Below are 13,143 nucleotides of genomic sequence, written 5' to 3' on the forward strand. Positions count from 1 at the left end.
ATTTTAAACAAAAGGCAAAGTTATGCTTCATGATTCCCAAAGTATACAAAGTATGACGAACATTCATTAATCGAGGTAAATATCTGTAGCAATGTGTTCCGCTCCTATTACATATCTTTAAGAAAGAGTGCGTTTCTCTTTGTCGAAACGTGACTGATATTTAGTACACAGGTTCTTCTTTTCATGAGACAATACCTGTGGATATGGAGATTTAATAATAAAGTCGGGGAAAAAAACAATGTCTGAACATACAAGTTAACTTCAAACAATTTTAATTACGTAATTTTTAACTACCTGTAAATACTACATGCGATTTTTTACGCTGTATGTTTGTTTACACTCGAAACGTTGTAGATATGTTTACAACATACGCACAGTTTTGGTCCACTTTACTTGTAATAACTGAATAACAGGGAAATTAAAGACAGTTTCCAACTGTTCACCTTTCAACATCATATAAATACAGGTCATAAAAATAGCTGCATCACTGTAAAACGTTTTATGACACGGATGAATATGAATAATTTCATAGCTCTTGTATGCCTCAAAATGGTACAAACGCAATGTTAAACTGACTGACAAAACTCAGTTTTAATGTTGTAGGGGCAAAAGAACGACAAACGATATATTAAAAACTGTCTTCGCTTAAAGACGATTTTTGCATGAACATGTACATGAATATCGTTCTTTCATCCTGCCGTGCTTAACTAAAGAAAGAACAGCACAACTATATTGTGCTCCCATTGTTGCGAGAACGATATAATCCCAATGTTAAACATTAACATAGATATGTAAATATCTGTTAGAAGCATAGAGCACAGCCAGGCAGAACAATTAGCAGAATCAGTTTGACTGAATCTGTTCATAAGAAACAGTGAAATGGAAAACACAGTTTAGGTCCTCTACTGTCGTCTATTATATGTATATATCGAATGGACCACAAATTGTGCAAAATATACTTTTCTGATAGTTATACAGTCCTGTTCGCTAGTAAACTGAATTATCTTAACTGCTTTTCTCTTAGTTTCTAGATTTATTTATTAAAGGTGAAATATGGTGAAATCTGCTAAAAGGTAATGTAATTGAATATTTAGCAAAAGCAATCATATATGCCTTAGTTTTACTTAAAAATTTTACAAATTTATGAGGATGTATATACTCCTTTTCAAGTAAAGATTGGCATATGGTCTCTAATCTGTTCAATAAATTTAGATATAAAATATCTTCTTGTAAGCCTTGTACTTTTGAAGAATATCAATACTGATGTTTTTATAAAGTTATATAATAGTAAAAACATAAGTCACCACTTTGTGATGGTCGAATTCTTTTAACAATTTAGAAAACATCGTCCTAGATATCAGTTCTTCAAATATTTAAGATAAATACTTTAGTTAAACAGGATTTTGCCATGACAAGCAAAATTGTTGTAATGTTGCCAAATTTAAAAATTTCCCCAGCCCTCAACAAATAATTGTATCAATTTTCATTCACAATTGCCAGATTGATTTAGAAAAAGAAAAACCGCTTTAAAAAGATATACGACAGTCATGTCAGTTAACCCTACCTTTCGTGCAAGAGATTTAAAATGTCAACACTATTGGCATGCGTGCATATTTCACATCATTTTCACAAAAACCCTGTTTCACAATGTATTTATTTTATTTGTTATGTTTCTGTCAAAGTACAAAACATCAAACGTAATACTAAAACCAACACGACAACATTCGTACCTTTTCAACAAGGTAACATTAACAATTCATAAATAACATAGTTTATTGAACAGTAGGAAACTTATTTGATCTAGGTGTTCTACATTGGTCGGGATCTTTCACTTCAATCTGATGATTCACTGGTGTCGATGCTCGTGCGGGCTGTTCAGAAAGTTTCAACTTTGGCACAGCCATACCACCATTACTAGCAGTTCCAATACTTTTCGGTATGGAGCCGTTACGATTGACCGTAACTTTTGGTCTTGACATGGGCTTAACCGATTCCGCTTTTACTATTCTCGATTTCCCTTGTTCTTTATCCGACACATCAGTTTTACTAGCATTGATTGAATTTTGTCGTTGCATCTTTTTGGTAAATGATTGTTTCTTTTTCCTAGGATGTTTCTGCCCGGTGTTATTATTTCCTCTCGGACTGGTTAAATTCGTTCCAGATTCTGTGATTGGTGGAAAAAGTCCAGTACTCAAACTGGTGCCATGTTCGTGTTTTGGCCTCTTGATCCAAGGTGCAGGGTTGTTTTGATCAAATATTACCGAGCTTGTCGTATCTTCTCTTATAAGGTTCAAATGGCTCAAATGAAGGCTGTTCGAAGAAACAGTTGTGGACAGAGATCGTGGTGTTATTGAATCCATTCTGAAACAAGCAACAGTTGTTCTTACTGCCCTGTTATGAAAAGTTCTTGTTTGAAATTGATATGGTGAAAAATAGTACCAACGATATGAGACAAATAAATTGTTTTACCAAGAGTTTTTATGATTTCTGACTATGTAACGCCTAACATGTCCATTAATTTAATCAGCTATTTGAATACACCAGGGCTAAATTACGATACAGATTAATTGTTCTACCATTTCAGTCTTACTTATCCTGAGCACGTTTTTGTGGAAAAACTTCTTCATTAAAACCTGCATACAGACGAGATAATCTGAAAGTTATCTCGTCCATTTACATCGTTAATAAGCCATGATAATGACAACTACGTAGATTTGTCAATGTTGTCAGAAAAAAATGATAACGCTTTCAGTATATTTCAGAACTTGGGAATATATACAATAACATAATGCTTAGCTTACTGAATTTTATTAAAGGAAATGTTGCACAGCAGTTAATACAATATGCGTGAAGGTTGTTTATAAAATATCATAGAGCAAAGTCTAGACTGAAAATTGTAAATTTCAATAATTTGTAAATGATTACGTAATTGGTAAAATTAACATAGCAAAAATATGAAATTAAAAGGAAAGATTAGGAAATATTAAGTATATCACTTAAAATGTACGAGGCAACGAAGACATCAAAGATCAAAATATATTTTTAAATGATGAGGAATCAGTGAATTATTACCTTGGTGATGGATGATGACTCATTGGTGCAGACATTGCGGAGGACGTGTTTCGAAAGTCCATTATATGTTGGGAATGATCCATTGGTGCTTTGGAAGCTGGGAAATTATACGAAAAATTTCCGTTCTGGTTTGATGCTTTAGTATTACCTGAAAATGTATAATTTCAGTCCTTTTAGAAAAGTAACAAGCCTTAACAAACTGAGCTACGATTATTTCCTGTTAATTTACCTTGTTAATTTTGTAAGAGGTTTTTAACAAAACGAAAAATACTTAATTGTAAAGTATAATCTGAAAAAAAGTATCTTGATGACTAGTGGTAGGCAAAGGAAATCATATATTTACACAACGTGTATATAAATATTAGTATTTTAATAATTTACTTGAACATTGTGCGTTTTCCTTCTGTTTCCATATATAAAATACTGATAGACCAAATGCAATTCCTAAGCACAAAGCTAGGATGGCAAGAACAATAACAGCTGGTAATAAATTACTGCCACCACTGTCCCCACTATTGCTCTCGGACGGTGAAGCTGTGGCCACTGCAATTATAAAAATACCTCTGAAATAATAAACTTATTTTAGCGAATGTTGTAGCATGTCTTATGTGTTGTTTCAAAAAAAAACTAAGCGCAAATGAATTTCTGTAAAAGTTCACTCACACGTTACATAATTTAAACTATATATATTTCCCTCTCCCTAACTTCTAGAAATCATCAGAACACCAAAAAATAATAATCACTACACAGCAAGAATGTCCTCAATTCTGAGGTGATGGTAATAGGAACAGTTTAAGCTTTGAAGATATCTTGTGTCATTGAAAGGGAAGTGATTGCCATAGAAGTATCCTTGTGTTAACATTTAACACATCAAGGTTTAAAACAATATATATATTTTGTAAAGTTTTATTACAATCAACTTAGGTATGTTCATTTTATGCTTGATGAACTGAAAAGAAATTATGCTGTTATGAACCGAAAGGATATCATAGATATATGTTATCACATTAGACTGTTGATGATAACAAGAAACAAAAAGAGGTAATTCGACCATTTAAAAAGGTTTAAAATGTCATCTTGTATTCCTTTAGATCACTTGAAATCACTTTAAAAATGTGTGTAACGAAATGGGTAAATCAAATAGAAGTAAAATAATATCTATTTGAAAATTCCGTAAAGACGAATAGGAAAATACATAACATCAGTTCAATTTACCACACTTGGATTCAACTGAACTTGAGGACTAGGATCCATTGCTTTGACATTCAATTGTATCACCATTCTCTAACACGTATCCATTTTCACAAACAAGTTCAGGTAGCAGGGTACACTTAGATGCGAAAAGTTTGGGCACGGACGGTCTTACATGTAGCGAGTCGCAATATTGCACTTCCCTTTTGAGCAAACTCAGGGTGGCCATTTTATAAATTGCGTGCATGTTTTGTGCTTTTAATTAAAGGCAAGATCAGGATTCTCATACAAGAATAAAGAAAGTTATCAAAACGAAAGAGGTTTACACCATCCATGAAAAAAAGCATGTCAAAATCAGCAATTTTGCACTTTTTGAACAGCCCACAATGATCCCGCTGCAAGAACAATGCCCAGTTTTATTGCATTTCTCAATTTAAAAGTCCTTACTGAACGTCAGGATATAAACGGAATGGGGGCCCATCCAGCTCGTTTTTTTTCACAAAATAGCGAAAAGTATCCTGAGTATCAATCAACAAGCACAGAACCCTTCCGTGATTTGAATTTTTCCGCGAAAAGGTGTCTCATTGATCATACAAAGCTACCAGCAGTTAGTTTTCCAACTGACATCAAAATTTTACTTGTATCAGCTGTATAAATTTTCTAAAGAATTAATAATCATTATCTCTCACCTTAATTTACAGACATCCAAAATCACGAAGTTCTATTTATAACAAATATTGACGGGGGCCAAAATTCGAAGTGTACCCTGCTACCTTAAGATTTTTCAGTTAATGAACAGAAGAGGGTTTTACTAGTTCTGAACTTTAATATGTCTTTCGCAAATTCAACCAAATAAAAATGTTTCCAATAGCATGAAAAGAAGTCTGTATGAGAGAGTCTAAACTTGCCCACCCCTAATGCGCAAATTTAGCCACAATTTACAAATTGTCACTACGAGACAAAGAACGTACAATACATCCGTTTTTACCATTTTCTGACAAGATTTAACGTATTTTGTCATCAGGAATGATATAAGGGCAATTCTGCACCATTTTGCGAAAATAAAATGTCCCCAACCCCTATTTTCCTATTTCATGGGGTCCCCACCGTCCGATCATCCCCCTCATTTTAAGCAGATTTTTAACATTTCTTCACTGCCTGTAATGATTTGTGAAAGCACAGCAGGTAGAATATACAATAGAACAAAGTGGATTTGCTCACGAACTGATTTTTAATATTTAAAAAGGGACGTTTGTTGATTTCAGCTTACTGCATGTTGGTGCGGCGTTTGTCCAAGTTGTGTCAGTATTGCATGTTCTAGAAGAATCTCCGTTCAAAGTTGTACCAGCACCACAGGCATATGATGCAACCGAAGTCAAACCGACACTTGTTATAGTAACTGATCCGTCGCTTGGTGCGGCTAGTGTTTCACACTTCTCTAAATTCAGTTAAAATTTATTATTAAAACACAATTCGTAAGCTAACTTTAACTGCCTTTCTTTTGCTAATGTAGAACAAAGAAATTCATTCTTAATTTAAAGGTTGAAATAAAATGCATTATGAAGTATAAATTATGTTAACCCAAGAGCAAACACTTCTCTACGCCTTGCATTAGATAAAAATCTTAGAATACAATACAATTTCTACATATCAAAAACATCTTTATAACAATCAAAATTAATTTCAGTCTTTTAAGTGGTGTTTGCTCTGAAAAGGTCGCACTTTAACTCTATTTGACAGAATATATCAACATGCGAAAAATACACCCAAGTGTTGTGTCCGACTGAGACTTGTCTGCGGACTATACCCACTACACAAACCACGTTATGTATCATTTTATACAACTAAAATGTCATACATGATATGCCGATTGAAAGTCGCATTTTCAATATCAAGAACACAGACTTACCACAAGTAGGATACGCGTCGGACCAGATATTTGTCACTGTGTTGCAGGTCAAAGCGGAACTTCCAACAAGAACATGGCCAGCGTTGCAGGTAAATGTCACAGTGAGTCCTCCATTTCCTACTTCTACATTTCCATTGGATACACCACTAGGGATTGGGCAGGCTTAAAACGATAAACAGACTTACTCTTAGTAAACACACGTTGCCAATTTCAACCTGTCTTCACAGATCTAATGAGAATTTCAAACCTTTTCATTATCTAAAATACGATAAGCATTTATTTAGACTGTAGCTAAGTGGTATAATTTTCAAAGGATTTCTGTCAAGATGGACCACTATGCTGTGCATATTTATATAAAAAGAGCAAAAGCAAAGATAGATAACTTCTTCAGATATATTAATCTATCAGGAGAAAGTATTTTTAACACTTGTCACAATACTTCAAGATAAAACAAAATTGTTATGTCAAACTTGAAATATTAGTTCTGTGAATGTATTAATATTTATATTTCAACTCCGTTTTTTTATTCTTACCACATGACGGTTCACTGTCAGACCATTCACCATTTGTTTGACATATTCTTGTTTCATTTCCACTCAGCGTATAGGTATCATCACAACCATATGTAGCTGTTGTAACGGCTCCATTAGTTGAAACGTTTACGCTCCCCCGAAACGGGTCACTTAGTGTTGGACAGGGTGCTGGTTTTATGTAAACAGTTAATGATATGCTTTACAGCTGCATTAATTTATTAATATATCCTTGTAAAATTTTGAAATGAATCTTGACAACTTCACAACGAGAATTCGTAAATGTTAAAACCATATAATTTCTACTGATCTAATATGAAATAAACTATAGAAGTCGTGATTATATTTTTAAAAAACATTTAGGACAGTAAAATGTTTGGATTTTGAGAACCTAATACTGAATGAATATTAAACGTTAAGCCTTTGATAAGATGAGCCAAGATGTGGCTGCAATCCTGTATTTTATTGATTTTTTTTATTAAAAAGTATCGTACATCTGTAGTTTTCACCACAATCTGTCCACCTTCATAATTGTATTTGAAATTTTAGTTTGTCATGAAGTACAAGCAGTGTAGCTTGATATAAAGTGATTTCGTTTATTAAACGTTACTCATCGGACACAGTTCCACATTTTTGGATGTCCTTAACATTCATTGGTTCGGATTAGAAATCCATTTCTCGGTTCCGTGAAGAAATTTGAATATGAAATAGGAAAATAATGAATGTTCGTGTTGGTCCCACACAATGTCTCTTTTCAGTTAATACTCATTCAATGAATATATATATGATATTTCTTAGCGAAACACACAAACATATAACTTGTTAAAATAATAAACTTACGGCACGGATCTGAAAAATAAGAAAAAAATAAAAAATTAGTTACATTTAAAAAACGCTTACTGCTTCTTATTAAACAAGATATATCCCGTGTTATATACGATTGTTTTTCGAAACATATTATCTGCCATTAATACTTATGCGTAATTTCAAAGAACGAAAAAAAAATTTAACGTCAATACATATCATATTTCTACAAAAGACAAGAAATTAATATCTAAAGATATTTTATTATACCTGCAGATATACTCAGACTCCAAACAGCCCCGACATTACTACCAGAATTGTTAACCGGAAGTTCCGTCGGTGACTGATCAGCTTTACAATGCTGTGATGTTACAGACAGAGAAGTACCTTTAGAATTTATACCCTGGAACACATGTACAAAAGAAACTTAAATCGCGCTCATCTTAAGTATACTTACCCCTCCCATTGCTTGAGACAGGTCAGCAGTGAGTTGCGTATAATAAACAAATAACACGATGATGCATTAAAATACAATCATAAATACAACATCTCTTAAACGAGTTCAAACTCAAAATTACAAAAAGATCTTCCTACAGATTTTATAATCAGAACATTCGAGATTTTGAATGCCGCTAGGAGGCCAGTAAGAAGTTTCCCCGTACCTGGATGTGGCGTTTTATATTGCCTGGTCCTTTACAATCATAAGAGTCCGTTCACTCTTTACGTGCAATAGCGTTTCGCTTAAGCCAGTGCTAGGGACCGTGAGAGGAGTTGCACATTTTATTACCTCTCATAAACAAACTCAATCAAACCTAGTCTGCTTAAAATTTAAAACAATCTAGATTTATTTCTAATTATTTGTACACGGAAGTGGCTTTGGATTTTCGTATGCAAATATTTTCATGTTCAACCTGTTCAAAAACATTAAGATAAAGATAAATGTGCACACCGTGGTCATGTGCCCTGGTACTGAATCTGCTACATACCACACAAACAAATTGATAGGTATCCGGGTTAGCGCTGTCTTGTTGGCCATTGTAGAGGCTTACAAATGTGTCTGATCCAACTGTGACTACATCTACACACCAGGAGGAATTTCCATCTAAAAGTAAGTAAACAAAACATGTATTACACTGTGTATACAGCATATGTTGGATATGTATAAGCACCACAAAATAGTGTTTATGTTTTGTTGTACGGCAGCTGGCGTAATCAAACGCGTCTTAATAGTTGTTTGTTTACTGTAGTTTGTTAAAAATATGTCCGCATATGGCTACGAATCTTCATTTCTGTCCATATATTTGTTCAAAATGAAAAAGAGCAGACAGATATGGAAATAAATCGTCCTATAGAGACATGGATCGCCGTCACTAAATGATATTATACTTAATGATACTAAAGGCTACATAGTTACTTGAATACAACGGATACGGTGAGCACGCTGGAGCCTGGACGGAAATCTCAGTGATGTTTGTGCACATGTTTACAGTTCCTACATCGCTAACTGCGTCACATGCGACTGTTCCATCAGAAGAAGAGTATGTAAATGTGTAGTCTGCAAGCAGGTTGTAGGGACAAGCAATTTTTGCTGAAGTCTCATTGCCTGTAATTTAAAAAAGGTATATTATAGAAATTATACCTAAACTTTTTAAATATGAAACACAATGAAGCATTAACGTTGGTTATTTATATATAACATTTAAGACCGGATATAATACTTAAAGTCTTTTGATCATTTTGAAGCACGTTGTGTAAATTTTGTGATTTCCTTGTGGCCGCTCTTGCAAATAGCCCTTCCTATCAAGTCACTGATAAATATTTAATTCCCAGTTATGACCGGATTATTGCGAGAAGAACTTGTCTCCATGCAAAATAGTTGTCAAATACATGCATACTGTATGACATCATAAAAGGTTTGTCTTAGACTAGTAAGATAAATTCAGATCTACTATTTAAGCTGAATTTTAGATTTAATATTATTTATCCCGTATCATACATCATATATATAAACAAGTAATAACTCTTCAGTATTTATCATGAAAACTGACATTACAATGACATGACTTATCACTAAGTTTTTAACCATACAGTTACTTCTTTGTTCCTTTTAACTTGTATCATACAGGCGTAGATCTATAGATAAATGCAAGGTAGTGTTAAATTATTTGTGTCATTGATGAATATCTAGCACCGTATCTCTATAATATTATCTATTTTCATAACAAAGTTTTCAGAAACATTCATTTGAATATTATGTGTACTTGCAATTTTTTATAGATAATACAAATTACAAAACTATACATTCACAAATGAGTTGGGGGTGTACAGGGTGTTGCACATTTTATTACCACTCACGAACAGTCTTAATCAAACATGCTATCATTTTGTTGAGTTGCACAATACACTGTTTTTAACCTTTTGGTTGTGTAGGTAATACCTTTATTATTAATTTCCAGAAGTCGGCTGCTTGTGACTTGTTTAATTAAGGTTTGCAGTAGTCGTCTTTCTGAATCATTACTTTGTTGAATGGATTTTTTTACCTTTTTTGATCATTACTTGGAATTCGGCACCTGTAGATGGAGCTTGACAGAGTATAGACGGGTCCGTTAATGTTTCACTTGTGCTGATAAAAACACTTTCATTACCCAACTGTGCCTGGATGGCTGAAAAGAAATTTTGGACATCCATGAGTTTAGTAAAGTTTTTGACTATTGGAATAACGGTTTTTTAATTCATTCAAAGAAAAAAACTTTTTAAAGGAAAACTCATTAGTGGAACATGTTTAACAAGTCGGCTATACTCGCAATCATGTGGCGTTTGAACAAGCTTATTTACATAGGCCTGACGAGCAATTCTAATCCTTAGAAAAATGTCGTTTCGCGTTATTTAGTTATTTGACATTGCGATGGTACATGTTGATATTTTCTAAACATTGTCAGATATTAATTGAACTTATCAAATTACTGTAATTTTAATTCATTATGTGAACCACAAGTTCTTTGCTCATGTCAACAAACAATTTGTTTAAATATACAATTTTTTACAATGGATCTTGTGACAGGTGAATATGGATACATCTTAAAAATATAACAGATGTTGTTCATACGTTCTGCTTGATAGTATCTGTAAGAATAATCGGTGATTTTTTCAGGTATGATACATCGGTATCCTGTGTAATGTTCTGTGATAAATTGGATGAACGTTTCTGTTGTCCTGAAAGAGAAAATAAGCATTACAAAACACAATAATTTACTTTCAGTCGACTATTTGAAGTACATTTCAAAGAAGCATTGAAATAAGTTATTAACTTCATGTTTTTGCTATGCCCTAAACGCATATTACACGATGCAAATTGAGACCGTCTACTCATCAGCTGAAAAATGTAGTCCTCAGGAAAGTATTTTGCTATACATTTAGTCCGATCTTCATTTGAATTAGTACCTTATTTAGCAGCGCCTACTTCCATTAGGATATTTTGTGTTAAAAACAGACAAAGCAACTTTTGAAACAGAGAATATAATGTTATGATTAGCAAAGTACTTCTTTCAATATTACACAGTCAGAGTTCAAAAACAATGAATTCAATGATAAAGTAAGATTTAACTAAACTAATATGTATATTATGTTCATAATAAAAAATGTGGCAACATATGAACCTTGAATCATTGGTAAAATACCCATGTTTCATTATTCATCGTTAAGTGATTTGTGGCCGCCGTAAAAAAAAATCGCCCTGACTTCATCTGAGTGTTGTTATATTTTCTGGTTCTTTGGGATCACTGATTTCAATTCATTTAGATTTGAAGATTGAAAACTGCTTAAGCCGGTGCTTTGGGGAGTGGGCAGTGTTGCATTTGCCATTACTGCTCATGAACAGACTCAATCAAACGGAGTTTGCAATTTTCACTGTTTGCCTTGTTCTCGGTGCTTCCGAGGGATCCACTTTTCAGATTTTATTTAAGTCGAAAGAAAATGATTTAATGGTGTAGTCAAACTGCATATTAACTTAATTTCTATGAAAAAGATTTGGCTATGACAAAATTACTAACTTCATTATAAGATAAGGTCCACTCTCGTCGTAAATAACACATTCCCAACTATTCAATGTTTGGACTGTTGCTGTCGATTGAACTTTAACATCAAAAGCCCACCCGGACATGGTTGTAGATGAAAATACCATGTCTCCTTTCAAACTGTCCATCCATGTACTGTCAGCAAAGTCATCTGGCCATGTACATACCGCATCTTTGTAATAAATTAAAAATATTAGTTATTTATGAGGGGTCTCCGTGGCAGACTGGTTAAGGTCGATTACTTTAAATCTCTTGCCCCTCACCAATGTAAGCTCGAGCCTCGCTTGGTGCGTAGAATTCTTCATGTGGAGAAGCCATCCAGCTTGCTTACGGAATGTCGGTGGTTCTACCCAGGTAACGCCCGTGATGAAATAATGCCATGAGGGACACATGGGGTCTTCCTCCACTATCAAAAGATGGAAAGTCACCATATGACCTATAATTGCGTGACACTGAACCCAACAAAAAAGAATTAGTTATTTATGAACGTTTATATCAATGATTACCATGTCAAAAGGAAAAGAAAGTTTAGATTTAAACTAATAAAACACACTAACTGTACGCTACAATACTGCAATAATTAGATAGAAAAAAATCAAACATAATGGTGATTACCTGAGTATATATTAACTGCAATGATCTGCAATATTAGCAAGAAAATGATCATTTCAGGAATATATTGTTAATTCCATTTAACACTTCTTTAAACAAAATTGAAAATTTAACACCTCTTAAACATGCTTTTTAATACTAAAAATAGCACTCGTTTAAATGTTCAATGGTTTGATTTCAATCTTTGTAAAACAATAGAAATCCTAACCGTAAAATTTGATTAATATATTCATGGTTTTTCAAATTTATTTTCGTATATTTTCTATTGATCTGTATTCATGATATACATGGTAGAACGTGAAGGTTTCTTGGTGCATAATCCGGAGATACTGATATTTGGATTAGTCACAGCGACACAATTTAGATTATGTATGTTGACTTTTTCAGCTTTTGACGCTGGAGAAAGAACCCAGGTGCCCCTCCGAGCATTATTTCATCGGGCTGCACCTGTGTAGAACCACCGACTTTCCGTAAGCCAGCTGGATCGCTTCCTCACATAAAAAATTCTACACGCCAGGCGGGGTTTCGAACCCTAACCGGTAAGGGGTAAGTGGCCTTATTACTCGGCCACGAAGGTCCCGTGGTAATGAAAAGTGCTGATAGATACAAAATGGTCCCTTTATCCATTTTCCCTTTTCATTTATTTAACATAACTGAAAATAAGGTAATAAGATAGGTGTGGCTATTCGAAAATTTGACCTGTTCTTGTACGTTTCCTTTTGTTTCATGAAGTGCATTAAATTTTACTGTATAATTGAATAAGGCAGTGCTGGCGTTTTGGGGTATTGTACATTTCATTATCTTGCGTGGGTAGATTCATTCAAACAGACTGTGTTATATTATTGTGTTGTTTGGTTGCGTTCTAAGCTTCCATGAAATCTTCTTATAAATTGTGTTACTTCTATTACAAAATTTCATAACTTCCATTTACTTTTTCTCAAATAAAATGAGG

At 33.7% G+C, this 13,143-nt stretch overlaps 2 protein-coding genes across 2 annotated transcripts; both read right to left on the reverse strand.

Annotated features, from left to right (window-relative positions):
* Positions 1 to 314: 314 nt before the first annotated feature.
* LOC128557081 (uncharacterized) lies at positions 315 to 6,939 on the reverse strand. The gene is made up of 6 exons (XM_053543688.1): positions 6,706 to 6,939; positions 6,173 to 6,334; positions 5,534 to 5,701; positions 3,454 to 3,615; positions 3,073 to 3,220; positions 315 to 2,361 (listed from the first exon to the last, which is right to left on the reverse strand). Coding segments are annotated over exons 3-6 (900 nt in total). The 5' UTR covers positions 5,535 to 5,701; positions 6,173 to 6,334; positions 6,706 to 6,939; the 3' UTR covers positions 315 to 1,772.
* Positions 6,940 to 7,522: 583 nt separating this feature from the next.
* On the reverse strand, positions 7,523 to 12,323 carry LOC123558443 (uncharacterized). The gene is made up of 7 exons (XM_053543689.1): positions 12,195 to 12,323; positions 11,556 to 11,751; positions 10,613 to 10,719; positions 10,047 to 10,169; positions 8,921 to 9,109; positions 8,493 to 8,608; positions 7,523 to 7,909 (listed from the first exon to the last, which is right to left on the reverse strand). The coding sequence occupies exons 1-7, from the start codon at positions 12,244 to 12,246 to the stop codon at positions 7,757 to 7,759; spliced, it is 936 nt and encodes a 311-aa protein (XP_053399664.1). The 5' UTR covers positions 12,247 to 12,323; the 3' UTR covers positions 7,523 to 7,756.
* Between the last annotated feature and the right edge of the window lie 820 nt (positions 12,324 to 13,143).

This window comes from Mercenaria mercenaria, chromosome 5, assembly GCF_021730395.1.
Source record: "Mercenaria mercenaria strain notata chromosome 5, MADL_Memer_1, whole genome shotgun sequence".
NCBI lineage: Eukaryota > Metazoa > Mollusca > Bivalvia > Venerida > Veneridae > Mercenaria > Mercenaria mercenaria.

What these genes read in the sequence shown, in the direction of transcription:
- LOC128557081 (XM_053543688.1), bottom strand. An exon ending in GGAAAACGCACAATGTTCAA is followed by an intron (nt 3,221 to 3,453) that starts GTAAATTATTAA and finishes ATACATTTTCAG; the next exon opens with GTAATACTAAAGCATCAAAC. An exon ending in AGTCATCATCCATCACCAAG is followed by an intron (nt 2,362 to 3,072) that starts GTAATAATTCAC and finishes TGCTTGTTTCAG; the next exon opens with AATGGATTCAATAACACCAC.
- LOC123558443 (XM_053543689.1), bottom strand. Translation starts at nt 12,246, where the DNA reads ATGATCATTTTCTTGCTAATATTGCAGATCATTGCAGTTAATATATAC. An exon ending in TGCAGTTAATATATACTCAG is followed by an intron (nt 11,752 to 12,194) that starts GTAATCACCATT and finishes TTTATTACAAAG; the next exon opens with ATGCGGTATGTACATGGCCA. An exon ending in GGACCTTATCTTATAATGAA is followed by an intron (nt 10,720 to 11,555) that starts GTTAGTAATTTT and finishes TTTCTCTTTCAG; the next exon opens with GACAACAGAAACGTTCATCC.